General features: G+C 43.3%; 2 protein-coding genes and 1 long non-coding RNA gene across 8 annotated transcripts; 1 reads left to right on the forward strand and 2 right to left on the reverse strand.

Moving 5' to 3' along the window:
- Positions 1-5,628: 5,628 nt before the first annotated feature.
- Positions 5,629-13,372, reverse strand: RPS7 (ribosomal protein S7). The gene is made up of 7 exons (XM_079970164.1): positions 13,296-13,372; positions 11,191-11,272; positions 10,697-10,768; positions 8,774-8,917; positions 8,257-8,321; positions 7,338-7,488; positions 5,629-5,757 (listed from the first exon to the last, which is right to left on the reverse strand). Exons 2-7 carry the CDS (start codon positions 11,263-11,265, stop codon positions 5,680-5,682), a joined length of 585 nt encoding a protein of 194 aa, XP_079826290.1. The 5' UTR covers positions 11,266-11,272; positions 13,296-13,372; the 3' UTR covers positions 5,629-5,679.
- A 1,453-nt stretch (positions 13,373-14,825) lies between these two features.
- Positions 14,826-25,728, forward strand: RNASEH1 (ribonuclease H1). Of its 6 annotated transcripts, none has more exons than XM_079970052.1 (10): positions 14,826-14,926; positions 15,936-16,016; positions 17,267-17,388; positions 18,509-18,577; positions 19,904-20,083; positions 21,638-21,737; positions 23,186-23,240; positions 23,665-23,749; positions 24,687-24,811; positions 25,308-25,728. In XM_079970052.1, the coding sequence occupies exons 2-10, from the start codon at positions 15,967-15,969 to the stop codon at positions 25,392-25,394; spliced, it is 873 nt and encodes a 290-aa protein (XP_079826178.1). In that variant the 5' UTR covers positions 14,826-14,926; positions 15,936-15,966; the 3' UTR covers positions 25,395-25,728. The 6 variants fall into 6 exon arrangements, with proteins under 6 accessions (XP_079826178.1, XP_079826179.1, XP_079826175.1 ...); XM_079970053.1 differs by having other exon boundaries at positions 14,849-14,922; XM_079970049.1 differs by lacking the exon at positions 14,826-14,926 and having other exon boundaries at positions 15,827-16,016.
- Positions 17,841-18,502, reverse strand: LOC307212792. Its single transcript, XR_013837221.1, has 2 exons — positions 18,392-18,502; positions 17,841-17,995 (listed from the first exon to the last, which is right to left on the reverse strand). It is a non-coding gene; the product is annotated as an uncharacterized lncRNA (long non-coding RNA).
- Positions 25,729-27,691: the final 1,963 nt, after the last annotated feature.

The following is a 27,691-nucleotide window of genomic DNA, read 5'->3' on the forward strand; positions in this document are numbered from 1 at the left end:
TTAAACACAGCGAGGTAGTGGAATTATGGACTGTACCACTTCAGACCATAGGTAGGGGTGTTAAAAAGGCCCTATAGTGTAGAAACTGGAGATAACTGAATTGTGGGGAAGGCTGTACTTCATCTGCAACTCTTGACCAGCACCACTTCTGCCTGGCCACAGAGACTTTGCAGTTGCTGTTTCCCATGTTGCTTGCAGCACATTGTAACTGTATTCAGACTGCCTTCTCCCAACAACAGCAAAGACAAGGCAGTAGCAAGGATAAAACCTAATCAAGTGAAATAATCATATCACCACTGAAGCTTGTCTTGGCTGCTAAGAGAAGGCACTTCCTGTGGGAATAGCTGTTAGTTCTGTGCCACATACGAACACACCACTTGTAGCTGCGTTTTCCAAGGCCAGTCAAAGCCTTTTCACCTCCCGAGATGAAAGCCACTGTCCTAATCAGTCCCTTCCTCCAACACAGTGGAGAAGAGTACTGGCATGAGGTTACGAGTCTTATGTATTGGGTACAGGCCCTGGAACCAATATGGTGCCATGAATGTGTCTTGTCTTCCTGAATTTTGGAATGCTCAGGACAGGTTAAGAACTTAATTCGTTCTGGAGGTCTGTTCTTAACCTGAAACTGTTCTTAACCTGAAGCACCACTTTAGCTAATGGGGCCTCCCGCTGCCGCCGCCACACAATTTCTGTTCTCATCCTGAGGTAAAGTTCTTAGCCTGAGGTACTACTTCCGGGTTAGCGGAGTCTGTAACCTGAAGCGTCTGTAACCTGAAGCATCTGTAACCCGAGGTACCACTGCACAGTCAAAATTGTGAAACTCATTCCCACAGGAGGCAGCGGCGGCCACAAACTCAAAACGGCTTTAAAAGAGGACTAGACCAAATCCTGACGATAAGGCTATTGAGTGGCTACTAACCACGATGGCTTTGCTCTGCCTCCCCAGTTGGAAGGCAGTAATGCTTCTGAATACCAGTTGCTAGAAATCTCAGGGTGAGGGTTCTTGTTCTCGGGTCAAACTTGCAGGTTTCCCAAAGGCATCTGGTTGGCTGCTGCGGGAACAGGATGCTGGACTAGATGGGCCACTGACAGGCTCCAGCAGGCCCTTGGGTCTCCATCTGTTTTTGGACTACAACTCCCATCATCCCTAGCTAGCAGGATTAGTGGTCAGGGATGATGGGAACTGCAGTCCAAAAACAGCTGGAGACCCAAAGTTTGAGAAACCCTGTTCTATTCTATAATAAAGGTGTGCTCCCCACAGTGCAATTTTCATGGGATTAAAAACCAATAAGCAATGCTGAAGCCCCCAGGTCTTCACAAGCTTTAATATAACCTAGAATAGATAGATCCCTTTGTGTACTCGGAGGGTGTACTACTATAATGGCAACTGCTGGGAGAAAATGTTTTAAAAGGCCACAGCGTATTCATATAACCCTAGCACTAACTGCTCTAGGACCTCTGGACCGGAGCCTAAGGCTCTTGCTGCGGCCATCTACAAATAAAGACACAAAATATTTGTGGAAAACTACTATTTGACCCTTTAATAAACCACACTGGGCCATTAAAATGATGCCCCACCCATTCCCATTTCTCCTTATCTTGAAAGAGCACAGTAGCAAAAAAAACCTCCCTTATGCACCAAGAAACTCCCAGAAGCAACTGATTATAGCAGCTCATATTCCACCATGAGCACAGCCAAATTATAGTAGGCTATTATCAGCAGGAGCTACTGTCCTGTCAGCAGCTGCTGTTTGGAGACTCTCCTGAGTGGTATTCATTGATCACAGTAGAGACTTGCGTAAGAAAAAGGCTTTATTATGCATGTTCTCATGATGAACAAGGTTTCCAGTAGTTCATCTCTCAGAGTAGATGGATTAATAGTAATGATATTCTGGAAGGCTTTGAACTGCTAAAATAAAACTGAGGTGCCTTTGGTTTTGGGGCACCCCCCACAAGGGGCTTAAGTCCCAAGTCTCCATCTGTCTTGTTTGAGGCCAGCACAGAACATCCAAGATATAGCAGCTAGTGAAATGGAAGAGGAACAGACGCCTCAGTACTCTTTCTCACTACCCTTCAGGAAATCTTTGAATCCGGTCCATTGCTTGTTGGCCCAAGAAAGCTATTATATGCCCATGTGGATTCATGCAGATCGGTTGAATTGTATCTGCAGCAATGTGGAATTAGAAAAAGGATGTTACAATAAATAGAAACAGCTTCTGAAAGCAAGTAAAAACACTTCCTTGCCGCTGTTATTTGTCTGGTAGCTGATGGTTGCAAGTCTGGTCAAACACATGGTCCTCAGTTAGGAGTCAAATAGTGTGAATACTTGTTAACCATATGCATCAGCTTAGTGGAAGCATTCGCTTGGGAGCTACTGTATTTTCTAGCAATTAGTTTCATATACACAGGAACTCTGAACCAAGCTGGAAAGCAACAATTTCCCTTTATTCATATAAGTAGTTCCTAAAGAATCAGAAGACACTCACAACCAACCAATAAATCTGTTTGATGTACAGAATGTGACTGGGTTATTTCAGTCCCCACCCCACCCCTTTGAAGACTCTGTTACATATAAATCGCCAGTGCATTGATCTCTCTGCCCATAATCAGTGTAATAGTTGTGAGACAAAAATATTTTTTAAAAATGTAGAGGGAACCAAATAAACAGCTTGACATTTTCAAAGTAATGCATATTATATATTTAAAATGGATATACTTTGGATAAGTTTAAGAAACTTAAGAGAATATCTGGGTGATACTCAACCAAGTAAAATGAGTGAGTCTACTCACAAGTATGAGTACAGTCAAGTATCACTCATTTTGTTTGAAGAAGTGTCTCATTCCAGGTGGACTAGTTTTAACCCTCATGAGAGGGATAAAAAACAACTTTTATTATTAACAAGCCTTATTATTAACCACCCAAACGTGAGGTAGAGTTGATACCTCTATTTAAAGCCTAACAAGTTGAAATAAAATTGTTACAGGTTCAGGATATATTTCAACACAACCACCTTCAAAGAAAAGAATCTTCAGTAGGGCGTATTAACTGTTAATGTGAGAACAAGAGGTAGCTGGAGGTTACACGCAACTCTTCCACCAATCACTTGAACCTATCATGAAGTAATACTTTTGACAATCCTGTGCATTTCAACCCCTCTTTATAATGTACACTATCCAAACAGCACCGACTGATAATTCTGAAATGCAGAATTTGCACGGGATGTCACTATAAAGTTGCTCAAACCACCCATGTGCCAAGAATCCAATTGCTTTCCTGCAGATTCTTGATTTTGTGCCTAAAGATTTTATTTTAAAAAGGGTAAGGTCAAGGCACAGCTATGTAATGCACTCTAGGGTTCTGCAGAACAGCAGCATTCCCAGAAGACTCATTAAAAACTTGGGCAGATAATTGACTTCCCACAGCGCCACCATGAACCTTCACAGCAGATTTTAAGACTATGAATATTTGCAGCAGGTAATACTACAACCATCCAAGTAGGAAGATAACCCTTTACCCCATCTGATCACAAAACAAGCAGTTTTACAGACTGAGAGACTGTCCATGATATATTCTTTTGCAACATGTTTTTTATTCAAAGATGTATCTCGACGGTTCCCACTGAAGAAGTCTAAAAAAACACCAGCCAGCTGGGTTGGAAGAGTTTCTTTTGGCAGCGATTCTGGGAAAGATGACAAGTTCATGTTGCATGCATCTTTCCTTCTCCAATTCAGATACCCAGGATCTGAAATTCTTTGATCACCCAGTGCAGAGAGCAGAAAACATGGCCAGCTAACCCTATTAGAACAATTAGCAGAACCCAAGTTGAAGTTCAAAGTCCTCTCACATTCTTAATAGAACATTCCTGGAAAGAATATAGAAGCATCACAAGGGGAGTAGATTGGCCAGTTTTGGATAGCTCTATGGTAAGTTTTGCTGTAACCTACCTAAATTCATGTCCAATATAAGTAGAATGTTTAGTAAAGGCCCGAGAAAAGTGTGGTAGGGTAGCTACAGAGCTGAGAGTTTAGGAAGATCCTATATACAGAAAAGGGTGCCTGGGAATTTTAGAAAGATGCAAATCCTCCATATTGACAATCCAACATAAATCTTAGTGTCCGAAGTATTCCTGTCTTACTAAGCATATGTCAGTGAATGGTGATGACCTTGAGATAATTCACAATCCAGTTTATTATGTGGGTGTCTAAAGACTCAAGAGACTGCTGATATTCACCAAAATTTTGAAGACACTAAACCCACAGGACAGCTCTTTGGATCATAGCCTGCTAATTCTATGTGCCAGGAGGGGTTTGTCTTGCCCTTTTTAAATAGTAATTCCCCCCACGCACACACAGCAACTTGCTTTCAATTCTAAGCTGCCTTTCGAAAGTAGCTTGTGATACAATACAGAGGTCCAACGTTAAAATAGAAAGTATAAAAAACCTCATTGGTGTGCGCAAATTTTTGGATGAGCCTTTGGATAGCAGCCACTATTTCGTAATCTGGTGAACCAGGTTTGTGTCCCCACTCCTCCACATGCAGCTGCTGGGTGACCTTGGGCCAGTCACACTTCTCTGAAGTCTCCCAGCCCCACCCACCTCACGGAGTGTCTGTTGTGCGGGAGGAAGGGAAAAGAAATTGTGAGCCGCTTTGAGACTCCTTAGGGTAGTGATAAAGCGGGATATCAGATCCAAACTCCTCTTCTTCTACAAAAGTGTGTAGAACAGAATGTTGATATAACCCATTCTACTAGAATTACTTCAGAATTAAGTACATCTAGCCATAGATGAGATCTATGTTATATTGTTTTGACATTTATGGGATGCAGAATATATGCGAACAGGCTATAGACTTCACACTTTTAAAAGGCAATTTTCATTACTATAAAGAGACATTCCCCCTACATGAACTACATTCATGGATCATCTTAAACATGTCTATTTCAAGTCTCATTGAGTTCAATGGGGCATATTACCAGGTATGTGGGTACAGGATTGCAGCCTCAAATTCATTACAGCATCAGTTCAATAGTTAAAACCTAAAGCTATTTGCCATTCCGAACTGTAAAAATGGCTCACAGGTCAACATTCTTCTGTGAAGTTTGTGTAGCAAAACTGGCTCAGGTCAGTATCAAAGTTTGTAAGGAATAATGTGATGCAGTGAATAAGGTAAGACAGCTCAACTCTACCCTAGGTACCCAGAGTTCTCCCTTTACCCAAGCCATTGAAGCAGAAATCTTGTTAGTGCTGCTGAACAATTTGCTTACTGTTAAAATGCCAAAATGACTAAAAATCAGTAAACATTTAAAAGTACATTGGCATCCTGCTGGATATCAGAAATACAGTCAGGCAGGTCTAAGGTCTACAGATCAAGACATGCTCAATGTCGTTTCATACAGAAACACTGGATCAGAAACTGTTCTGGTTCCTTTTTCTATCAGAAAAGCCAGGGATCAAGGGTCTTAAAGATTATGCCAGAACTCTTTTTCAGTTACCTACCTTGGGCAGTAGTAAGATTGTTGTGTGGGACATTAAACCTTCTACAACTAAACCCTAGCAGAGACTCCCATTCTCTCCAAATGTTTTTTTTTCCTTTCTTTCTCTCCAAATGTTTTAATAAAAACACATTACTTTTATGATATATGAACAACTGAACTGTTTTATTCAATCATTTGTTGTACTTTACAGCTGAAATTCTGGAAACTCAAAGACGACATCTTTGCCTGTGAGTTTCTTGTAGACACCAGAAAATGTTTCTACCTGCAAAGGGAAGGAACAGAAGTCATAAAAGTGGTAAACAGAAAACTATCGTTTTCTACAGACACAATAGTTCTTGTACAAATATACACAGCAAATTTCAAAACGGTGCTGTACATGGCTTTACTTCTTATAAAATGCTTATTCTTTGAATTTCTATCCCATTCTTCCTCCCAAAGGAGCTCACGAAGCCATACAAAAGACATGGCATTGCCATATGGAATTTTTGGAGGTGAAGTCCCTCTTCCATACCGTACTGCGAAATGGAACTGTGTCACTCCACTTGTATAGAAGCACAGCATTTTAAACTTCAGACAAAATTATGAGAAAATCTGAACAATGCCTGTGTTGATAAATAAGTGGACCAGTATCACTCTGCCATTTGAGTTCCATTGTTCATGATAAATGGCTCCATCTTGTGATGCCAGGTACACACACCAACACTATTTTTTCTACTAACACTCAGGTAGTACAGATGTGCCAGCATGCCAGTTGTTAAAACCGCAAATTCTCATGCAATACTGCAGTGTACTACAGAGTCAGCAAGGGCAGCGCTGGATACCCAAGGAAAGCTGCCCATTTCCCCAAATTTTTGCTTCCTGTTTGTAGATACTGCTGTCAAAAAGCTTGAACACAGATTAATCACAGCAGCTGGAATAATAACAACAACAACAATTTATTATTTATACCCCGCCCATCTGGCTGAGCCTCCCCAGCCACTCTGGGCGGCTCCCAATCGAGTGTTAAAAACAATACAGCATTAAATATTAAAAACTTCCCTAAATAGGGCTGCCTTCAGATGTCTTTTAAAGATAGGATACCTGCTTATTTCCTTGACATCTGCTGGGAGGGTGTTCCACAGGGCGGGTGCCACTACCGAGAAGGCCCTCAGTCTGGTTCCCTGTAACCTCACTTCTCATAATGAGGGAACCGCCAGAAGGCCCTCGGTGCTGGATCTCAGTGTCCGGGCTGAGACACTCCACCGGGGGTGGAAACACTCCTTCAGGTATACTGGGCTGAGGCCATTTAGGGCTTTAAAGGTCAGCACCAAAACTTTGAATTGTGCTCGGAAACGTATTGGGAGCCAATGCAGATCTTTCAGGACCAGTGTTATGTGGTCCAGGCGGCCACTCCCAGTCACCAGTCTAGCTGCTGCATTCTGGATTAATTGCAGTTTCCGAGTCACATTCAAAGGTAGCCCCACGTAGAGCGCATTGCAGTAGTCCAAGCGGGAGATAACTAGAGCATGCACCACTCTGGCAAGACAGTCCGCAGGCAGGTAGGGTCTTAGCCTGCGTACCAGGTAGAGCTGGTAGACAGCCGCCCTGGACACAGAATTAACCTGCGCCTCCATGGACAGCTGTGAGTCCAAAATGACTCCCAGGCTGCGCACCTGGTCCTTCAGGGGCACAGTTACCTTTGCCAGTTTCAACTCTGCTTGCTTCGTGAAGTGCTTGGGTCCAAACCCCTGCAATGCAGGAATCCTGCCCACAAGCCATCCCTGGGTGGGCTCGAACTCACCAACCTTCTGGTTAGCAGGTAGGCACATTGACCCACTGCACCACAGAGATGCCCTTTCTTACCTTGTGTTCAACATTGTTCTGTTGCGCTTTGTCTAAGTGAACCTTTATGAGCCGGCTGCCATCCAGTTTTACGCGGATTCTCTTGCCCACAATTTCACTCGGAAAAACCAGATCTTCAAGAATGGCATCGTGCACTGCAGTGAGTGTACGGCTAAACAGAAATATTATGTACAATTAAAATGCTTTTACGAATGCCAACTTTCCATTTATCTACACCACAGAGAACCATTAGAGAAGCAGATAGACTGGGTATTTCTGTGGACTGGATACTAACACAGTAGGCAGCATGTAAGCATCCACAGGATGAATTCTTCTACCCTCACCCAATCCCAGGGGTACAGCAGACAGATCTGGTGACTAAACCTTATGAAATGGCAGTAATAAGGTACTGAACAAAATCTAGCAGCGTTTAAGTTTTAGGTACAGTGGTACCTCGGGTTAAGTACTTAATTCATTCCGGAGGTCCGTTCTTAACCTGAAACTGTTCTTAACCTGAAGCACCACTTTAGCAAATGGGGCCTCCTGCTGCTGCTGCTGCACAATTTCTGTTCTCATCCTGAAGCAAAGTTCTTAACCTGAGGTACTATTTATGGGTTAGCAGAGTCCGTAACCTGAAGCGTATGTAACCCGAGGTACCACTGTATTAAATAAATAAATATGGAGCTACCTTATACTGAGGCTAACCACTGCCCCACCTAGTCCAGGAGGCTAGGAATTTCTACACACAAAACATGTCATCTACCACTGAGCTATGGGTCTACCCAAGATTAATGTGTGGCAAAGATCAGAGACCCACAAGTGTCAGATTAAAATAGTCTTCTCCCTTGAGTCTTCAAGTTTTAAAATGTGCACCCACGCCAAACGGAAGGGAATGGATTAATGCATGATTATTACACATATAATATAAATTTGAGATTACCTCCTGGGACGCTTTTGCTTGTTTTTTGTGCGGCTTTTTCTTGTTGGCTTCGGCAAAATTCTTCTCTGTTAAAAGACAATAGCATGACATATATCAGCACATTTCTCTTGTGTTTAGGAATGGAATTAACAAACCAGATTTAAGATGAAGAGTATTAGAGCCAACCAGATACCCATGGGAAGGTCACAAGCAGGACTTGAACACAATAGTGCTCTCCCCACCCACTGGTATTCAGAGGAATACTGCCTCCAACACTGATAGGAACAAATTCATGGAGGACAATTCTAAAAACATACGACTATGACTCTTGTGATCCTAGTTCCTGTGTGATGCTATGCTGCATATACAGAGCTGGAAGTAGGAGTCAGTTCAAGACTTGTGTCCAAGTATGTATAAGACTGCAGTGTTCTGATTCAATTTAGCACACCTTTCACAGACAAATCATTGTTCTACCTCCATTAACACTCCCCCCACCAACCCAGCATTTTGTAGAAAGTTATGACAAGCTGCCACCTACCTGAGCAATGAACACCACATGCTTTCCACTGAATTTTTTCTCCAACTCACGAACTAGCCGCACTTGAATCTTCTGAAAAGATTTCAGCTGAGGGACTGGCACGAATATGATGATTGCTTTCCTACCGCCACCCACTTCAATTTCCTAAGCAAGAACAGAACTGGGAATGAACATGGTTTAAGTTTTTAAATATCATCCAGCGTTTGCAGGATTACTTCCAGTCATGAAACACGGATCTTCTTTAGACCATTGTCTATCTAGCTCAGTTATGATCTGCTCTTGACCAGCGGTGGGTCACAGATAAGTGCTTGCAGCTTGGTCATTCGGCTGGAGATACCACAGACTGAACCTTGGAGTTTCTGCATGCAAGGCATGGGCTCTACCACTACATTATGTCCCCTCTTGGCTAAACTACCAAAGGTGGATGTGAGGATGTGATGGGGAGGAAAACCATGTAAGCCACACCTTGAGATCCTTTTAGGTAAAGATAATATGTAAAAGAAAGAAAGAAATAATAAAAATAAAAGGATCAATAATGAAATCTTTATTTTTTTGGAAAAACTCTTTGGCTCTTAAGGCAACAACCTAAGAAGCACTTCTAAGTATCACCACTTTGCAGTAGACCTAAGGCCAGACCAATAGTAGAAACAAGCACCACTAAGTTTTATGGAAGAAAAGCACCACATTTATCAAGTTCCATATAAAATGCATTAATATCTTATTTTATATATATATAGATAGATAGATATCAACTAGGAAAGCACACCTGAAAACCTCCAAGTGTTTTAAGCGCTTGTCCAACAAACTACAGTGGTACCTCGGGTTACAAACACCTCGGATGTTGTACAAACTCCAACAAAAAGTTAGACCACCATCCACTTGGCCTATTAGCCGCCAACAGTGGCAAGTACTAGATAATTCAGAGGAAGCCAAAGGATACAGAAGTATCAAACCCAGTGTAGCCTATTCCAGAATCCTTTAAGGCAGCCTTTACCACAACCCTACACATCTTTATTTTTATACAAGTAAGCATGTAGGATGGAAGCCCAATTTACCTGTTTAAGAAAAAGATAATTGTTCAGTTCCAGATATAATCTTCAGTGATTCTCAAAACTGGAACATAACCGATGATTGTGTGCTTTTTTAGTATACATCACCAAAGGAAAAATAACACTGTAATGTGATATATCCAACGGATGGAAAAACAACACAGCTCACTGAACTCATGAGAGCCTGGCCATGACTTCATGAAACAGCCATTATTTCAGATTCCTCATCTGAGAGAAAGCTGATAATAGCTTATACTGCACATGACCAGGCCTCTGTAAGGTATTTTTAAATTCCTAACTTTCGAATGGTATGTTGATTTTCCATATCTGTTTTTTGCGAGCAGCACAGCTTCCCTAATTTCTGCAAACACAACTACTACAGTGCACATAACATTCCTGGTTTCCATGAACCGAATGAATGAATGAATGAATGCAGCTCATCCTGAACACATCCAATTAGTTTGATCACTTGTGTCCTGCATGGTTTGTCTTCACAGCAACTGTAAAAGCTGGGAAGTTATAGGAATATACAGGATGCCTCCCACACCAGCCTTTTCAGTCTGGGGGGTGGGGGAAAGCTTCATGTCCAACATTGTGGAATAGGACTATACATCATTGCCCCTTACGGAGCTAAGCTCCCATACGCCACCTGGGCAGAGCCATGCGAGAGCCACCTCAATGGATGCCCATGGTGGATTCTGAGACAACAACAAGTTACACATCTGTCCGCTAAAGACATTTCCAGGCGGAAAAATGCTGTAGAACTTAACAACCACTGCAATTATCACTTTAAATACCAACATGGTAGCTTATATACACCAAGCATCCTATAAAATAAGCCTGCACCATTGAGAAACACTGTTTTTAAAGCTACCTTTGCTGCTGTGATGTTCAATTCTCTCAGCTGAGCCTTTAAGTCAGAATTCATCTCCAACTCCAGGAGAGCCTTGAGGGAGGAAAGTTAAAAGGAAAGTTAACAAATATCTTCAACAAACCAATTCTAAAATAACTATAGTTGTTCTTGGCTGTAAAAAATGTTTTGAGGGAGAAATCACTGAATACATATGTTCCTTTGACTTCTGTCAAAGTCATATTCAACAAGTTGATGTAGCAGGATCTGCAACAACTACCTCAGTTACATATCAAATACATATAGTTCAAATGTTCCCATAAACATTGGTCAACAGTAGAGGAGTTTGCAAACAAACAGCTTACAAAGATACTCTGGTTGTAGCTGCTGAATGTTAATTAGCACAACATCTATACTAAAATATAGGGCTATGACATCATATTGGAGCCTCCAGATTCCAACCCTCACATGTTCTGTAAGCAGTACAGCCTATATTACCAGCTGAAAGGAGCACTTACCTGGGAGATGCCAGACTCAAATTCATCTGGCTTTTCGCCATTGGGCTTCACAATCTTTGCGCTGGAACTGAACATGGCCTTTCTGCATTTCAAAGGAAACAATCAATATCTCATTGTACTGTTTTAAAGAATGATTTCCACCTATTACAATGACATCAAATTAGGGAAAGCCTTGATGGTGGAAGAAGCCAATTCTAAAGGCTGGCTCAGTCATATTACTTAAGGAAAAAGCAGTGATAGATTTAGTCTTAAAGGTAAAGGTACCCCTGCCCCTTCGGGCCAGTCTTGCCAGACTCTAGGGTTTTGCGCTCATCTCACTCTATAGGCTGGGAGCCAGCGCTGTCCGCAGACACTTCCGGGTCACGTGGCCAGCGTGACAAGCTGCATCTGGCGAGCCAGCGCAGCACACGGAACGCCGTTTACCTTCCCGCTGGTTTAGTCTTAGTCCCGCTAAGATTTAGTCTTAGTACACATTAAAAAATGTTGTACAGTGGTGCCTCGCAAGACGAAAAGAATCCGTTCCGCGAGTCTCTTCGTCTAGCGGGTTTTTTCGTCTTGCGAAGCAAGCCCATTGACGGTTTAGCGGATTAGCGCTATTAGCGGTTTAGCGGCTTAGCGAATAAGCGGCTTAGAAAAAGGGGGGAAAGGGGGGAAAACCGCAGGAACTCGCAAGACATTTTTGTCTTGCGAAGCAAGCCCATAGGAAATTCGTTTTGCGAAGCACCTCCAAAATGGAAAATTCTTTCGTCTAGTGAGTTTTCCGTCTTGCGAGGCATTCGTCTTGCGGGGCACCACTGTATGCACTCTTAGCAGAAGTACCACAAAGAGGAGTGTAGTGGTTAAAAGTATTTACTATGAGCAAAATAACACGCTTGTTTAAGTTTAGCCAGGATCTTATTAGAGGTCTGTGGGGAGGACATAATCTCAGAACTGCAGGCCCCACATCTACAATATGGGCTCATTAACAGCAGTGTATATTACAAGGCCTTTTTCTCAATTACTAAGATATGAAGCACTCAACTAAAACGCAAGATTAATACGATGCGGAACAGTCCACACACAGAAGGCGAGCAGCAACATGCATTTTCCAGCTACCACAGAACCCTTACAAAGAGACTCTAGAGAAGCACATGAGAACCCCAGTCTTAAGCATCTTATTAAAGCTTTATCAAAGGGCCACAGTCTAGTCCAACCCCCTGCAATGTGGGAATCTTAACTAAAGCATCCATGACACATGGCCATCCAACGTCTGCTAGAAAACCTCAAAGGAAGGAGAGTCCTTTCTGAGAGTCTGTTTCATTGCCAAACAGCTCTTACCATCATTAAGCTCTTCCTGATGTAAGCATGCTATCCGGAATTGCTAAGTGGCAAGGCAGAGGTACCATCTGAAATAGTTTTTTGGGGAAGGCAGAGCTACCTCTGAAACAGGTTTTGGGAACCTGCAGCCCAGCAGCTTCCAGACACACGGCCAATGCTGGGAGCCATAGCCCATTAACACCTAGGGGGACATCTTAAATAGGATTCATGCAGGACCACGTCTGAACAACTTCCACAGATACACACACACACTGCAGTATTGGGGAGAGATGACAACTGTGGGGCAAAAGCTTCCTGCTTTGCACCCCTCTCTTATTCGAGCAGGGCATACTGGGAGTTTACGGACCATGTGCTGCCCTTGGAGGTTGCGGAAGGGGGAGCGAAAGGGAGGTAGAACTGGCCTCCGCGCCCCTAAAGCACGGAAGACAGTCCTACCTAGTGGTTAAAGCTACTGATAAGACTTCATAGAGCGCCCCAAGCAGTGTGCTCGGTGCAACACTCGGCGAAAGCCAGGCGCACATGGAAGACCCGTGGAAACTCCAGCAGCCAAGAGAAAGAGAATTGGGGGTCATTTCCCCCTCCCTTCCACCGTCCCCTGCCCCATCCCCGAAATGGGTCTCCTTCGCCGTGCCAAGAAGCCATCGGGCATTAAGGGGCGGCGAATCGGACGCATCTCCGGACACTTGGGCCAGGCGCAAGGGCTTCCGTCGCCCCGGAGTAATATCACCGGAGCCCCCGCGGGAAAAAGCCCCCACGCAGCCCAGCAGGCCCCGGCTGGCCGTGCCTACCTCTCTCAGCGCCGGCCTAAGGAAGAGGAAGAGTTCTCGCGAGAGCACCACAGATTCTCTGCCGGGAAGGGCCGTAACACCGCCCACTTCTCGTCCCGGGGAGCTTGGGATTGAAAGGGTACTTCCGCCCTTCTGAAGCTTCCCGGCGAGAGGGAACTCCTGGCAGAGGATAAAGCGCTGCTTTCACCAAACGGCAATACTGTGCTGTATTGAAGAGCACTTTTGGGGAACTGGGAGTATGTGGTTGTGTCGGCTGTATTAATAAAAGTAAACTTTCCATGCCTTTCCTTCTTCCAAGTTGCAAATCCACCAAGGGAACAAATACGCACGCATTAATGGGTGTTTTAAAAAGAAAGCGCTCCAATGTTGTCTAGTCGGAAGTTGCCTGCTTGAGCCTATACCTGTAAGAATACGGTTTGATTTTTTGCTCAGTAAGAGGTAGAATTGAGCAATCTGTTTCAAAACACCGCTTTAGGCGCTTTGCAAATATAATTTATGATCCGTGGTACTGTATAAGCAAAATTAGAGCTGCATAGGGTATTTGGTCTTGGGAGAAAAGCAATGACAAACCTAGACAGCATCTTAAAAAGCAGAGACATCACCTTGCCGACAAAGGTCCGTATAGTTAAAGCTTTGGTTTTCCCAGTAGTGATGTATGGAAGTGAGAGCTGGACCATAAAGAAAGCTGATCACTGAAGAATTGATGCCTTTGAATTATAATGCCGGAGGAGACTCTTGAGAATCCCATGGACTGCAAGAAGATCAAACCTATCCATTCTGAAGGAAATCAGCCTTGAGTGCTCACTGGAAGGACAGATCCTGAAGCTGAGGCTCTGATACTTTGGCCACCTCATGAGAAGAGAAGACTCCCTGGAAAAGACCCTGATGCTGGGAAAGATGGAGGGCACAAGGAGAAGGGGACGACAGAGGACGAGATGGTTGGATGGTGTTCTCGAAGCTACCAGCATGAGTTTGACCAAACTGCGGGAGGCAGTGGAAGACAGGAGTGCCTGGCATGCTCTGGTCCATGGGGTCACGAAGAGTCGGACACGACTAAACGACTAAACAACAACAAGAAGGCATGAATTAATTTGCATGCATCACAACCCTATGCACACCTGCTACAAAAATAATCCCCACTTTGTTCAATGGGACTGAACCCCAAGGTAACTGTGTATATTTATTGTAAAGGACTGCAGCCTCAAATGGAGATTTAAAATGATCGCCATGAGCCTCAATAACCAACAGGCTGAGGTAGGGTATTTGGTGGGTCGGAAAATGCAAGTTTGCTGCTGGTTGCAAGAGATCCTATGCTCATTCCAAATTTACATTTTAGAGTGGGAGGGGGAACCATTTCCTCTTTTCAATAGAAGCTCTTTGCCCTCCAGCATTTGCTAAATCGGTAGTAAGAAAGCACCATTGTTGGTGAAAGGGGTAATGCATGGAAGGTCCTGGAAGTATAGTCGACCGTTCAAAGACCCTGGTGCATGTTCCCCCCTCTTTTTTGTTTCACCAGTGGTTTTTCCCGATCTCTCCTAGGGAGAGAGGGAAGCCCAGGAAGCGCCATTCCGTTTTGTGTGCCTTAACAGGAAGAGAAGTTCACGCCTATCCTGATCTGCGAGATAAGGCAGGTGAGCGGATGCATGGGCGGGTAAGCCGAAAATGGTGGAGGGAGGCTTCAGTTCGAAGTGAAGCCACTGGGTTTGCAGCCCAGAGCCTGCCATGGCTTTTAAGGCTTGCTCGGCAAAGATTTCTAGCACGTGGCTGATTGCAGCCTTATTCTACTATTGCAGCGCAGTGGCGCTTAGAAGTGGGTTAGATTGGTGAATCATGCAGTCAGTCATATCCTTTTTTCTATCGTGCTTTTGCTGTCCTTTGATGTGATGTCACTTAAGCCACGGCTATAATATATTCGAGTTAACCCGGGAGTAAACTTCGACTACTTTCTGGGCAAACACGTGTAGAATTACTGTCCATCAGAGGCTCAATAAATCCAGGAACTAGAAAGTTTGGCTTTAAAGTGTTTGCAGAATAAAGCCATTAGCTGCTGTTGGTGAAAAAAGTCTCCAGTCCCATTTGGCTGTTTCTAAGTAAGGTGCACTGAGTTAACACCGGTGCTTTTCATTTTCCCGCCTTCGGCGCCAGCGCATGCGCACTCTTAAGGCTTCTCTCTTTTTGAGATTTCCTTCCTCTCCATCCATTGCGATTGAGGAGAAGGCAGAGACCGCGGTGGCGGCAACGCGCCTGCGCGCAACACTGTTCGGTCCCCTCGCGTCATCACTTCCTCGGTTGGACCCTAGGGGAGAGAAGACTCGAAAAGCACCACTCTTCCGGTCGATCCGTCTTTTAAATAGCTGCCATATGAGGGGCGGAGGAGGTTACTTGCTGCGTCTGCCCTTCCCCCCTCTTCCGTTTGTGATCCGGAAGTGTCGGCTGCCTTTGTTGTTGTTTTCAGCCTGACCCTCAAACTCCAGCGCGGCTAGTTATGCGCCTGCGCGGCTGCCCCGAGAGCGGAAGAACAGCGAAGACGGGCAGAGAGGGCGGTGGGTGGGGAGCTGGGAGGTCGGGAGAGGCGAAGTCGGCAGTTATTATGCTGCGCCGGATCCTGACCTTACTCGCTCATCCTTGTTTTCTCCCCAGCAGCGGCCCCGGAACTGTCAGGAGCGGCAACATGTTCTACGCGGTGCGGAAGGGCAGGAGGACCGGCGTGTATCGCACCTGGTAAGCGAAGCCACACCTGAAGTGGCCAGTCTCTCTTCTCCCTAGCGCCTAAAAGCTTCGTATTCCTCCCAGTCTGGAAGGGACCCCGGGGGTCATTGCTCCACCTCCCCCATGCAGGATTTTTTTTTCTTTTTAGTTAAAAAAAAAATGTATTAATTTTTTTCTTGATTTACAAGAGTGTGTGCGTTGTCTCTCAATAATGTTAATTAATAACAGATGTAACTGATCTGTCGAAAGTACAGAGAGAATCAAATTTATGCAATAATAATAATTTTTATTTATACCCCGCCCTCCCCAGCCAAGGCTGGGCTCAGGGTGGCTAACAAGCAATAATAAAAACAAGTTGAATGAATACAACTTAAAAACAAGATTAAAATACAACATTAAAATATTGAAACATTTAAATATTAAAATGCAGCCTCATCACAGGAGAAAGGGAAAGTGGTACGTCTGGATACGTACGGGATCCGTTCCGGAGCCCCGTTCGCATCCTGAAGTAAACGTAGCACGCAACTGCGGGGGTCGCGCTTCGCTGCTTAGGAGCCTGACGTCATTTTGAGCATATGCGCGAGCGGCGGAACCCAGAAGTAACGCGCTCCATTACTTCCGGGTCGCCACAGAGTGCAACCCAAAAATACTTAACTTGAAGCTACTTCAACCCGAGGTGCGACTGTACCTCTATCTGTGTTGCATAGTTGCCCAACGCAGGGCTCGAACCCACAACCCTGAGATTAAAAGAGTCTTGTTCTCTACCCACTGAGCCTGTACCAAAGAGCCCAAGGCAGCAAACATTATCTTTCACCCCTCCTTTTTATATTAAAAAAAAAAAGCCCATTCTCCTAACAACCCTGTCAGGTGGTGGTACTGAGAGCAGGTGTCTGACTCCATGCAAGCTTCATAACTATGTGCAGATTTTAACCCAAATCTTCCTCACACTAGTTCAATGCTCTTAGTTTCGTGGGGATTTGCATTTAAGTTACTTTAAAAACAAAAAAATGGTTAGATTTATGTAATCGTTCCAGGCCCCAATGCGGCTCGCATAGCCTACCCCAACCATTCTCCTTTGAAGGGCTAAAACTATGGTGGATTCTTGAGGTTGGGAAACTTTCCTTCCAAGAATTGTGTAAGGATTTCACTTCAGCTGATATAGGGGAAAGCTTTGTGTCCCCAGATTTGCTTTAATGAAGAGTAGGTGGCATTGGAGATAACACGTTTCTTTTAAAAAAAATAATAGCTTTATATTTTTATAGGGAGGAATGTAAAGAGCAAGTTGACAAATATAAATACGCTAGCTTCAAGAAGTTTTCAACAGAGGAAGATGCTTGGGACTTCGTAAATGATGGATCAACAGGTACATTTTGTCATTCAAGTGGTAAGCACTCTGTAAAGGGTTGGTGCTTGGCAGAAATTTTAAGAGTAGCCTTCTGGTAATTAGTGTGGGTGTGCTAAATGCTTCCCACAGAAAGCTTGATATACTTGTCACTGGTCGGCTGTATTTCCAGATGGCACAGGCTGAGTTCTCAGTTCTGGGATGTTTTTTTATGTAGGCTAATTGCTCCACTGAAGATTTAGGATCTGGCTTGGTTTTAAGTGAAAGTGGTGGATTTGCATTAATAGCGGTGAGAAGTTACAGCTGAAAGAAGGGAAAGTCTAGACCCTTGCATATCTCATTTTGCAGTAGATCAGAGGTGGGAAAATATGGCTTTCCAGATGTTGGACTACAACTCAAACCATCCCTGTCATGCTGTCTGGGGCTGAAGCAAGTTTGAGTCCATCAACTTATGAGAGTGTTCAAGATTTTTTGATAGTGTACTGCTTGACTAACTATTGAAGATGGTTACATTCCCGTGGGCTACTTTAGAAAGCTGGGAAATGAAGACTATATTCCGTTGCTTACTTCCTTGGGAATGGGTCCTGCTGAACTCAGTGGGACTTATTTTTGAGGAAACATGTAAGATCAAATTGCAGTTTCGATAAACCTACAGTTGCATTGGCAGCGGCGTAGCATGGGTTGTCAGCACCCGGGGCAAGGCAAGTAATTTGCGCCCCTAACCTGCCGCCACTGCCAGCTTCTTCTTGCTGCTGCCTGGGCTGGTTGGGTGTGGTTCTCTCCCGCGCTCAGCGCTGCGCTGGGCGGCCGCTGCACTGTCCCTCCCCCAGATAGTCCCTCCCTCGCTCTCTCTCCGCACCGCAACGCACGCCTGGCACCCTCCCCCTCCACAGTGGGCAGCGACCCGGCAGCTTGGATCGGATTCGCACAGCCAGCACTGCAGCGAGAGAGAGAGAGTGAGCCAGGTAGGGGCAGAGAGCTGCGAGTGCGCCCCCCAAAATGTTGCGCCCGGTGCGGCTGGCACCCCCTGCACCCCCCACGCTACACCACTGTGCATTGGAGCTTTGTCCACGTGACTTTTGTATGCGGATCATCTAGCACAGGAAGAACTTGTACTGGCAGTTGCTTTGTCACATAATACAATGTGTTCCCTTTAAACTAGGCACACTGGCAGGGGATGCAGGACATGCAGATGCATCACAACCTAATGACCCAGCGGTTGTTACAGAAGGTGCTCCTCATACTTGTCTTGGTGTTTGTAGTGCTGTAGCAGATGCATAGTGCACCAAGCTGCACACCCCTCTGCTTTCATTCTGGAGCTTTTCTAATGTGCTTTGCATTACTAAACTGCAACCTGGCTGTCTCTCATTCTTGCTCAGTGTGGTATTTGCCAGAAAGAGAGATTCAGTGTTTCAGTGCCACCGCTGGATTGCTCTTGCCCAGGATACTGGTTTAGTGCTTCCACGTATTTCTGTTGGTGGCTGAATGTCATGGACTGAGTGCTTGGAGAAGGGACATAGAAAGAGTTGGGAGTATAAAAATAAGCAAGTGCTTCAGATAGGTCAGGACAAATTACAGATTCATGAAAATATTCCCCAGGTTTCGTTGTAAGTTTTGTATACAAAACTTACCTGATTATGGCAATTTGTTAGACTTGTTAGTCATTTGGTACTCAAAGGTCTCCAAGCAACTTAACACGGTACATTACACCACACAACGGAAGAGTTACATTAAATGTGTTACTTGGTTGAGAATCCAGAGTATCACGTGAGCACAAATAGGGCATTCCTTTATGGTACATTTGAGACGCTGGCACACTGTTCAAGAGTTCTCAATGGCTGCCTATCTGTATAGTAGGCAATACAGATCTACATAAGCCACTCACAACTTGTAACGTGTATCTAATATGTGGAAAAACTACCGTGTCCTAATTGTTTTGTAGTAGATACAGCTAAGTAGTTCTAGAAATTGCCAGTGGATTTCCATGAGCTCATCTTTTGTGTGGATCTGTGCTGCTCTCCATTTAATCGCTGAAAGCATACTTCTACAAGTTAGCACTGCTCACTCTTTAGCCTTGTAGTATATCCCTTATTGTGTCTCTCTCTGTGTGTTATGCATTTTTCTGCAGTCCTGCTCACAGTTAATTCATGAGTTAATTTCTAATTACTTTAGAGGGACTTCATTTATGTGATTGTGGGTGTACAGTGGTGCCTCGCAAGACGAAAAGAATCAGTTCCACGATTCTCTTCGTCTTTTGTCTTGCGAAGCAAGCCCATTGACGGTTTAGCGGATAAGCGGCTTAGCGGCTTAGAAAAGGGGGGGGGGAACCCGCAGGAACTCGCAAGACATTTTTGTCTTGCGAAGCAAGCCCATAGGAAATTCGTTTTGCAAAGCACCTCCAAAACGGAAAACCCTTTCGTCTAGCGGGTTTTTCGTCTTGCGAGGCATTCGTCTTGCGGGGCACCACTGTATAAGGTTCTTGAACATGAATATTATACTTTCAATGTGATTTTTTTATTTTTTGCATTTCGTTTCTTCTACGGTTTCGATAATGCAGCTTATGAAAGACCAAGAAATAATAGGTTCAAGGGTAAGAAGACAACATCGTGGTCAGATTATACTTCATACAAGAAACCATATGAACAGCCCTCAGAGAACCAACGTGAGAGAAAGCGTGTAAAATATACCGAAGTACCTTACACACCTCCAGAACGCAAAGATGAATTCTCATATATGGGTAAGTGGCTTTATTGTAGCAGGTGACTAAACAATGTCGTTTCCTTAAAAATTTTAAATTTTTAAATTTGTACACTGCCCTTCTATCCAGTTCACAACATAAAAAAATAGAAGATAACAAACCCCAAAACACCTAAGAAAAACAAGAGGAAGAAAGAAAACCAGTAGCCCTCCCCTACCCCATTGGAAGTTCTTTGCATATATATAATTAATATGCAAAAGAGCTTTGCAGTCTTCTTACTCTTGGAAATGCACAAGTCACTCCTATTGAAATTGACTTAGCTTCTGCCTAGTGAGTTATGACACAATCCAAACCCTCTTTGCTGGGGGGTGGGTAGGTGGAGATGTCCCTGTCGACCTGCAAGCAGAAGTGCCACTAGTGGGTTTCATATCAGCAGTAGCCAATAGAAATTGCTGGAACGTGTATTCCAAGGGAAGGATTTCACCTGCCCAGGATCCCTTGAGTTGCACCCACTGTTGTCACGTGACTGCTTTGGGCCCACTTGCTGGTGCAGTGATTTGCTTCCCCCATGACCTTCCACTCCTGCTGTTGTGTGAAGCAAGTTTGTGGATTCAGCAGTGGCCCCAGAACTAAACCAGAGTAGTCCAGGGTTTGAACTGCACCATTAGTGGCTGTACAGAGTTTGGAATCCAGGTCTTAACACATTTAGCGATAACAATTTTTACACTTGAGAGCTTTTCCAGTACAGTCGAACCTCTGGTTATGTAAACTTTGGCATGTGCACGCAGCATACCCGGAAGTATTTTACCAGGTTTCGCCCTGCGCACATGCGCAGAAGTGGTCGTCAGGTTGCAGAAACCTTGGAATTTGACCAGACCTCTGGAATGGATCCCATCCGCAACCGGAGGTACCACTGTACTGAATTAGGGATATATGAATGCCTCCATTTAAAGAAGAGAGAGCTACTTCACAGTTCAAAGTAATGTACCAGACATTCTGTGTGGAGCTCTTAAATAGTCCACATAGGATTTTATATTTGATTATATCCAATTTATCCTTTGCTTAAGCTACTGCAGATTTCTGCACTATATATAATAATTCACAAACTTGTGTAATAGGTTCTAGTAGGTGATGACCCTTAGTATAACAAAGCACTTTATATCTCCTGGTAAATAGATGAAATAACTCTTTGATGGAGTCAAAGACCCATGGGAGACAAATGTTTTAAAACTTGTGTTTTTTATCTTTCGTTTTATTCTGTGAACCTCCCTGAGATATAATGTTAATGTGACATACAGCTATTTTGGTAGCTCACCATCTTTTTCTGAATACTATAATTCAAAACAAAGTGGCTCAGTTGTGCTATGTCCCTTGAAAGCTAGTCTGCATTGGGAGCAGCACATGGATTGTTTGTATGGTTTTTTTTTTATCCATTGTTCTAAAATATGTCCTGTGGGAACCTCAATAAGACTTTAATTTGGCAGTAAGTTGGGTTGTCCTGATCACCTTTCTTAAATATCAGAGCTAAAATACTTGATGTCCATCCAGCTGGCAATATTCCTGCTGAATTAATTGTCCCATTTGCATTTTTAGGAGATTATGCAGTTGTTTATACTGATGGGTGTTGCTCAAGTAATGGGCGCCGTAAAGCACGTGCTGGAACTGGTGTCTATTGGGGACCCGATCATCCTTTGTAAGTAAGAAATGAATGGTCCAATAACTTGCTATAAAAACCATTCACACACACACACACACACACACACACACAGGCAGTGATCCCTATTGTTGTTTGCATTTGGACACAGTATTTTCCCGCCCTTCCACTAATATTATTTTCAGAAGAAAACTCTGGCTGGAGGGTGGACCCACTTCTCTCTTGATCCAATCTTCTGCCTCTTGTGAAGAGTTGCAGGTTCCTGGCCCCATCCACTTGGCCAGGTGAATCCAGTCCAAGCATAGTTTCATTGGTTGCAGACCAGGCTGTAAGAAGAAGAGAAAGTGTGCATGGCATCTGTCCACTGCTTTCCTAATCAACAAAGAGGAGCCTGAGTCAGCCTCATGGTGCCGTCTCGATATATCCCTTTTCTTCAGTCTTGAAAGAGTTCATGTTTCTTCAGATGGATAAAATGGCCGCCTCCTTGCCCAGCAAAGCAAATGTCCAGAAACCAGACTGGTAGGAAGTCACATTATGGAGGCTAGCACAGTGGTGTCCAAAATAGCTACTGAGATGTCCCTGGCAGAAGCAATTAATGCCAGGAGCATCTGTCAGAATTTGTTTCCAAAGCATTCAATATAATGTGTCTTCCTATCCAGCTGAAGATCTTCAGGGCTTGTGATATGTAGAGGGAAAGTATGGCCTCTGTCATTTGTCAAGGTGGATGGTCAGAGTTGGAGCAATTTGTTGTCTACCAATTCTTTCCTTTCCTTGGTCACATTTGAAGGAAATGGCTCGTTTGATGAATGTGTGTACCAAAGGAAAGTAGTGACTGCTAAAAAAATAATAATAATACATGGCCATCTTCCCAGGGGCTTTCTCTAAATCATTCAGAACCAAGAGCACTAGCCATTCATCACATCTTGCACTGGCAGCTTTGAAAGCATGAGAAACCCTTCAAACCTTCCAGTTCCTCTTGGGGGAAATGTGAGATCTGGTAGTGGCCCACTTGGCTCCCTACTTTCCTCTCAAAGTGGAGCAATAAGAGGTCTGCCTGATGAATAACATAAAACATAACACTTTAAAATAGCAAGGATTGGATTTCCATTCCCAGGAGGTGCTTCTGACCAAGTTTCGGCCTTTCTACTTCATCCCTCGGTGCCATAGTTCCTCAGCCCATCTCACTCAACAGGGCTTCCTAACCCTTGGATGGGTTTTTGGCAGGAGCTGTTGGGGACAGAAGGGCCATAGCCTTCCTCTGGCATTTATTTTAATCCAATATGAGCAATTCAGGTGGAAACAAACATGGCGTAGCACTAAATTTGAAAATCTGTGGTTTGAAGGAAGAACAACATTGGTTTTCCTATTCTTATAAACATGCAGACTCTTTCAGGTCACAGATGTATTTTGATCCCTATATTAGCCTTGAAATGCTTCATGCACGAGAAAAATTACTTGAATGTTGTATGTGTTTTGTACTCCTACAGAAATAGTAGTGAAAGACTTCCTGGGCGGCAGACTAATCAAAGGGCTGAAATACATGTAAGTTAAATGGAACACAGAATTGGCACAATTGAGTGCTTGAGCCTTTTAGTTTTAATGGAAATGCACGTCTGTTTCAAGGGGGGAACTGCATAGATATATATATAGAGAGAGCGTAGTTTGGAGAAATTGAAAGAACAATTTAAAAAGTTATCTCATAAATCCTAACGAGATTGCATGATTGATAGGCTAGTGACGCAGAATAATTACGTAGCTATTATGAAAATTCATAAAACCTAGTTAAGTAATTGGCCATGGCTCCCCCCCCCCCCAATTGTCTTTAACATAATTTGCATCAACTTCTGGACGAACAGTGCTAGAATTGGATTACATTGCTTTTGTGTTACAATTTTGAAACTTGACATCAGTATTGATGGTTCAACTTCCTTTCTGCTGAGTTGTGTATTCTAAATGTTTTCTGTAGGCAGCTTGCAAAGCAATAGAGCAAGCCAAGAGTCAAAATATCAATAAACTGGCAATCTATACTGACAGCAAGTTCACCATCGAAGGTAAGTCATTGTGTATTGGGAATAAGTAATAAGGCAAGAAGCATGTGAAATGGCCTTCTGAAAGGAAAATAAGTTTGTGCAGGGCATTGGACTTGGTATTTTGATTATTTACCAGATGCTTCCAGCACCTTTCTGGGAGACCGTTGAGGAAAAGGTGGGCTAGAAATAAATAACTTTCAAATGATCAAGACCTAGGAATTTAGCATGTAATATATAATGAATGTTTGCTTTTGATTTTTAAGCAGATCCTAGTGGTAAGCAGGCATGTGAATGAGTGTTGGGTGTTTTTCTATTAAAAGCTAGTGGCTTGGGAAGGGTTTACATTGAAAGCTAACAAATGCTGCTCTCCGGAGAATACTTAATAATAGAATTGTGGCCAAAGGAGGCTGTTCTCCAAATACTGTTTCTTTTCCCCCCAGTCCCAAGATTTACCAGCCAACGTTGCCTTTCTGGATTTATCTTCTTTCAACTTAAAAGCATTTGTTCCCAAGCTAGGGACTGCCATTTCCTATGTTTAAAACCCATATTGGCAGGGATCCAACAAACCTGATAAATAAATACTCATATATACCCAGAAGGTGACTTGCTTCTCAAAAGCAAAGGTTAGAAGTGGGTTGGTAACAGTAGAATCCGCATCTGGTTTTAACTTTTTATTTCGAGAGAGACCTGAACATCTGCAGATGTTACCCGCTATCTACGCTTGAAGTGGGTCCCTGTCCCTGTCCACAAACTTATGGCAAATTGAACATGCATGACTTACAATGGGCTGCAAACATTCAGTGCCTGTCTAGACCCAAGCTTGGATTCGCCACCATGTGCATTTCTTTGAACAGCACAACTGGATGGCATTTTGCAGATGTGCGGTAGAATCCGAGGACAATTTCAGCAGTCCTTTAAGAAAGTCACGATTCAACAGATGCATCTTGTTCCTACATAGGTATGACAAGCTGGGTTAAAAACTGGAAGAAGAATGACTGGAAAACATACAAAGGAACAGATGTAACAAACAGAGAGGACTTTGAAAGGCTTGCTAATCTTTCGGAAGGCATGGATATCCAGTGGGTAAGTTATGAGGTTTGAAAAGGCAAGACTTCATAAATATCAAGTGCATACTATTAAAAATGAATGTTAACAAAATAATGCAAGTAATTCTGTTTAGTAATGGAAATGTGCAAGTGTTTGGTACTAGTCCAGGGGAAGGCCTGTGTTTTGTTATGTTTTGAATCAGAAAACAGCATTTTATTCTGACCCGTGTATTTTTCTTCACCAGTTTTTTTTGGGAAATTGAAATACAATGTTGCTTTCTAACTCTTTGCGAGTGGGGGAGGGGGGCTGGAAAAAATGTCTTACCAACACACTGCCTTAACAGTAGCAAACCATTTGCATGTCTATTCCCTAGCTTTTGATAAAAACAAGAATTGAGTATTGGCATTTTTAAGGAGTCATTTTTGGCACTTTGAACTGAAAGCTGTCTCGTGAGATGTGGAGGGTGGGGAGATAGTCATAAAATGAAGATGGTTGTACAGTTGTAGTAACTGGTTCAATTCACTGTTAACAGAAACACGTTCCAGGTCATTCTGGCTTTGCTGGAAATGAAGCGGCTGATCGACTAGCAAAAAAAGGAGCTGGAAAGTCCTTGTCCTAGAATGTGTTAGAAATATCCATTGACTTTGGGGGCAGAGTAACAACATTTCTGACTTAACAGGCTGCGATTGTGATGGATAAATGTGAATTTTACTGACTCGTATCCAATTTCTTGATCCTGAGAAGCCTCAGGTTTGGATACTTAGGATTATTCGAAAGACGGCAAGAGATACTTGAACAAAATGCTTGTTTGATGCATTCTGGTTATGAAGAGTTACGACACCACAGAATTTTACATAAGGCGTTGCCAGAGCTTGTCATTTCTTTCACAGTACATGTCCATTCAAGGGTTGTGTTTTATATAAAAAAATTATAATAAAAGTTTTTGTTTTTCATCTTGGCATCTCAACTGCAATAGATAATAACAACAAACACCAAAATCATAGATTACAACAGCACGTGCCAAATACACATCAGTAGCAAACTCAAGACAGTATACTCAAATCAGCCCAAAAAACTGCTCCAATTCATACTTTAATCCACATGCGGGGAGCCTGTTATTAACCAAGTTGTTGGTGGGTGGGGCCAGAAGCAAAAATGGGAAGAGCAGCAAATCTACATTTCTGACTTTTTAAGATAGGTAGTTGTTTCTGCACAGAGTCCACCAGGCAACCCAGAGGCATTGTTGGAGTTCAGAGATACACTCCAGTCACAGAGGGTAAAGTAGGGTTGGTGGGGTATGCCGTACAGAGAGAGTCCCAAAGGCCTGATAAGAAAGGCCGGGGGGGGCACATTTTGACCTATGCCAACAGAGGATGAGGTGATCCCCCCCCCCCAGTTCCCTGTGGCCATGGAAAAGTTGCTCACGGGTTACTATCCGGCACAAACTGGGTATTAGGGATGGTAAATAAATAGCCTTCTAGAGTTAGCAGACCGCTGCTGGTTTAAAAGCCCCCCAGGAAATTCAAGGGCACCAACTGGATCCCAGCAACTGTGTTGTGGCCATTGCTTTTTTAGCTGTGTGCCTCTCCAAATGGATCGACAATAATAGTGCAGAGAAATGCATTCCAAGTCTTGATTTTTTTCCACCCTGCAATTTGACTTTGGCAGTTTTCATGGTTCTCTTAGATTATTAATGACCTCTCCTGACCAGTCCTCTCTTCATATTCCCCTTCATCCATCAGAGAGCATGGTGCTGTTGCTCTGTCTCTCCTTGAACTGGCAAGGCAGAAGTCATTTGCCAATCTCCCTGGGAGGTGATGGCTCAGAATACACAGCAGATGTTTTATTCCACGACTCTTCTCCCTCCTAGAGCTTCTCCCCGTCTGCTGAGGTTATTGCTTATTTTACCAGGAGGAGGAGATGTTGTATTGTCATCAAGAAACCTGGAACCACGAGAAGCACTGATTCGTGGACGACTTCATCTATACATCTTCATAATATTTTCCTTTAACATTGTACATGCAGTGAACTTAACCCCTTTCCTCCATAGCCTCTCCCAGTCCTCCATCATTATATTATGTCCCACATCCCTTGCCCAATCAATCATGACCGATTTAACTTGTTCATCCTTTGTATGCCACTCCAACAACAAACTGTACATTTTAGACATTCTTATCAGTATCTAACAACTCCGTTTCCAATTTGGTTTTTTCTGTTGCAAAACCATTTCTCTTGTCCATCTTATATAATTCGTTAATTTGATAATATTGCAACCAATTCACTTTATCTTTAATTTGTTCAAATTAAAACCTTCCTGATTCTCTAACAACAAATCTGAATACCTCAACCATTTGTTTTCCATATTTAACTTTTTGGGGGGCCTGTGCTTCCATTGGTGAAATCCATTTTGCTGTTTTTCTTACTAAGAGATCTTTGTATCTAGTCCAAACACTGTATAATGCCTTTCTAATTACATGATTCTTAAAACCCCTGTGGGCCTTTACCTTGTCATACCATAGATATGCATGCCATCCAAATCGATTATCCAGTCCTTCCAAGTCTAATACATCACCATTCTCTAATTGAATCCAATCCTTGATCCAGCAGAATGCAGCAGCTTCAAAATATATCTTCAAATCTGGCGGGAAAAAGCCCCCTCTTTCTTTTATATCTGTAAGTAATTTATATTTAATTCTAGGTTTTTTCCCCTGCCAGATAAATTTAGACAATACCTTCTGCCATTCTTTAAAACATTTGACATTATCGATGATTTGTAAAACTTGAAATAAGACAACATCTTCGGCAATACATTCATCTTAACCACCGATATTCGGCCCATCAACGAGAGTTTTAGATTTGACCAAACCTCAAGATCTCTCTTAATTTCATTCCATAATTTTTCAGTTATCTTTGTAA

The sequence above is a fragment of the Podarcis cretensis genome (assembly GCF_951804945.1).
Source record: "Podarcis cretensis genome assembly, chromosome: 3".
Taxonomy (NCBI): Eukaryota; Metazoa; Chordata; class Lepidosauria; order Squamata; family Lacertidae; genus Podarcis; species Podarcis cretensis.

Bases quoted from the DNA above. Each gene is read 5' to 3' on its own strand.
- RPS7 (XM_079970164.1), bottom strand. From the start codon at position 11,265: ATGTTCAGTTCCAGCGCAAAGATTGTGAAGCCCAATGGCGAAAAGCCA. The intron at 8,322-8,773 runs GTAGGTGGCAGC...GTCTTTTAACAG, and splicing joins ATGTGGTGTTCATTGCTCAG to AGAAGAATTTTGCCGAAGCC. The intron at 7,489-8,256 runs GTAATCTCAAAT...ATTTCTGTTTAG, and splicing joins AAGCAAAAGCGTCCCAGGAG to CCGTACACTCACTGCAGTGC.
- RNASEH1 (XM_079970049.1), top strand. From the start codon at position 15,886: ATGCTGCGCCGGATCCTGACCTTACTCGCTCATCCTTGTTTTCTCCCC. The intron at 18,578-19,903 runs GTGCTCCTCATA...TCGATAATGCAG, and splicing joins CCCAGCGGTTGTTACAGAAG to CTTATGAAAGACCAAGAAAT. The intron at 23,750-24,686 runs GTAAGTCATTGT...GTTCCTACATAG, and splicing joins CAGCAAGTTCACCATCGAAG to GTATGACAAGCTGGGTTAAA.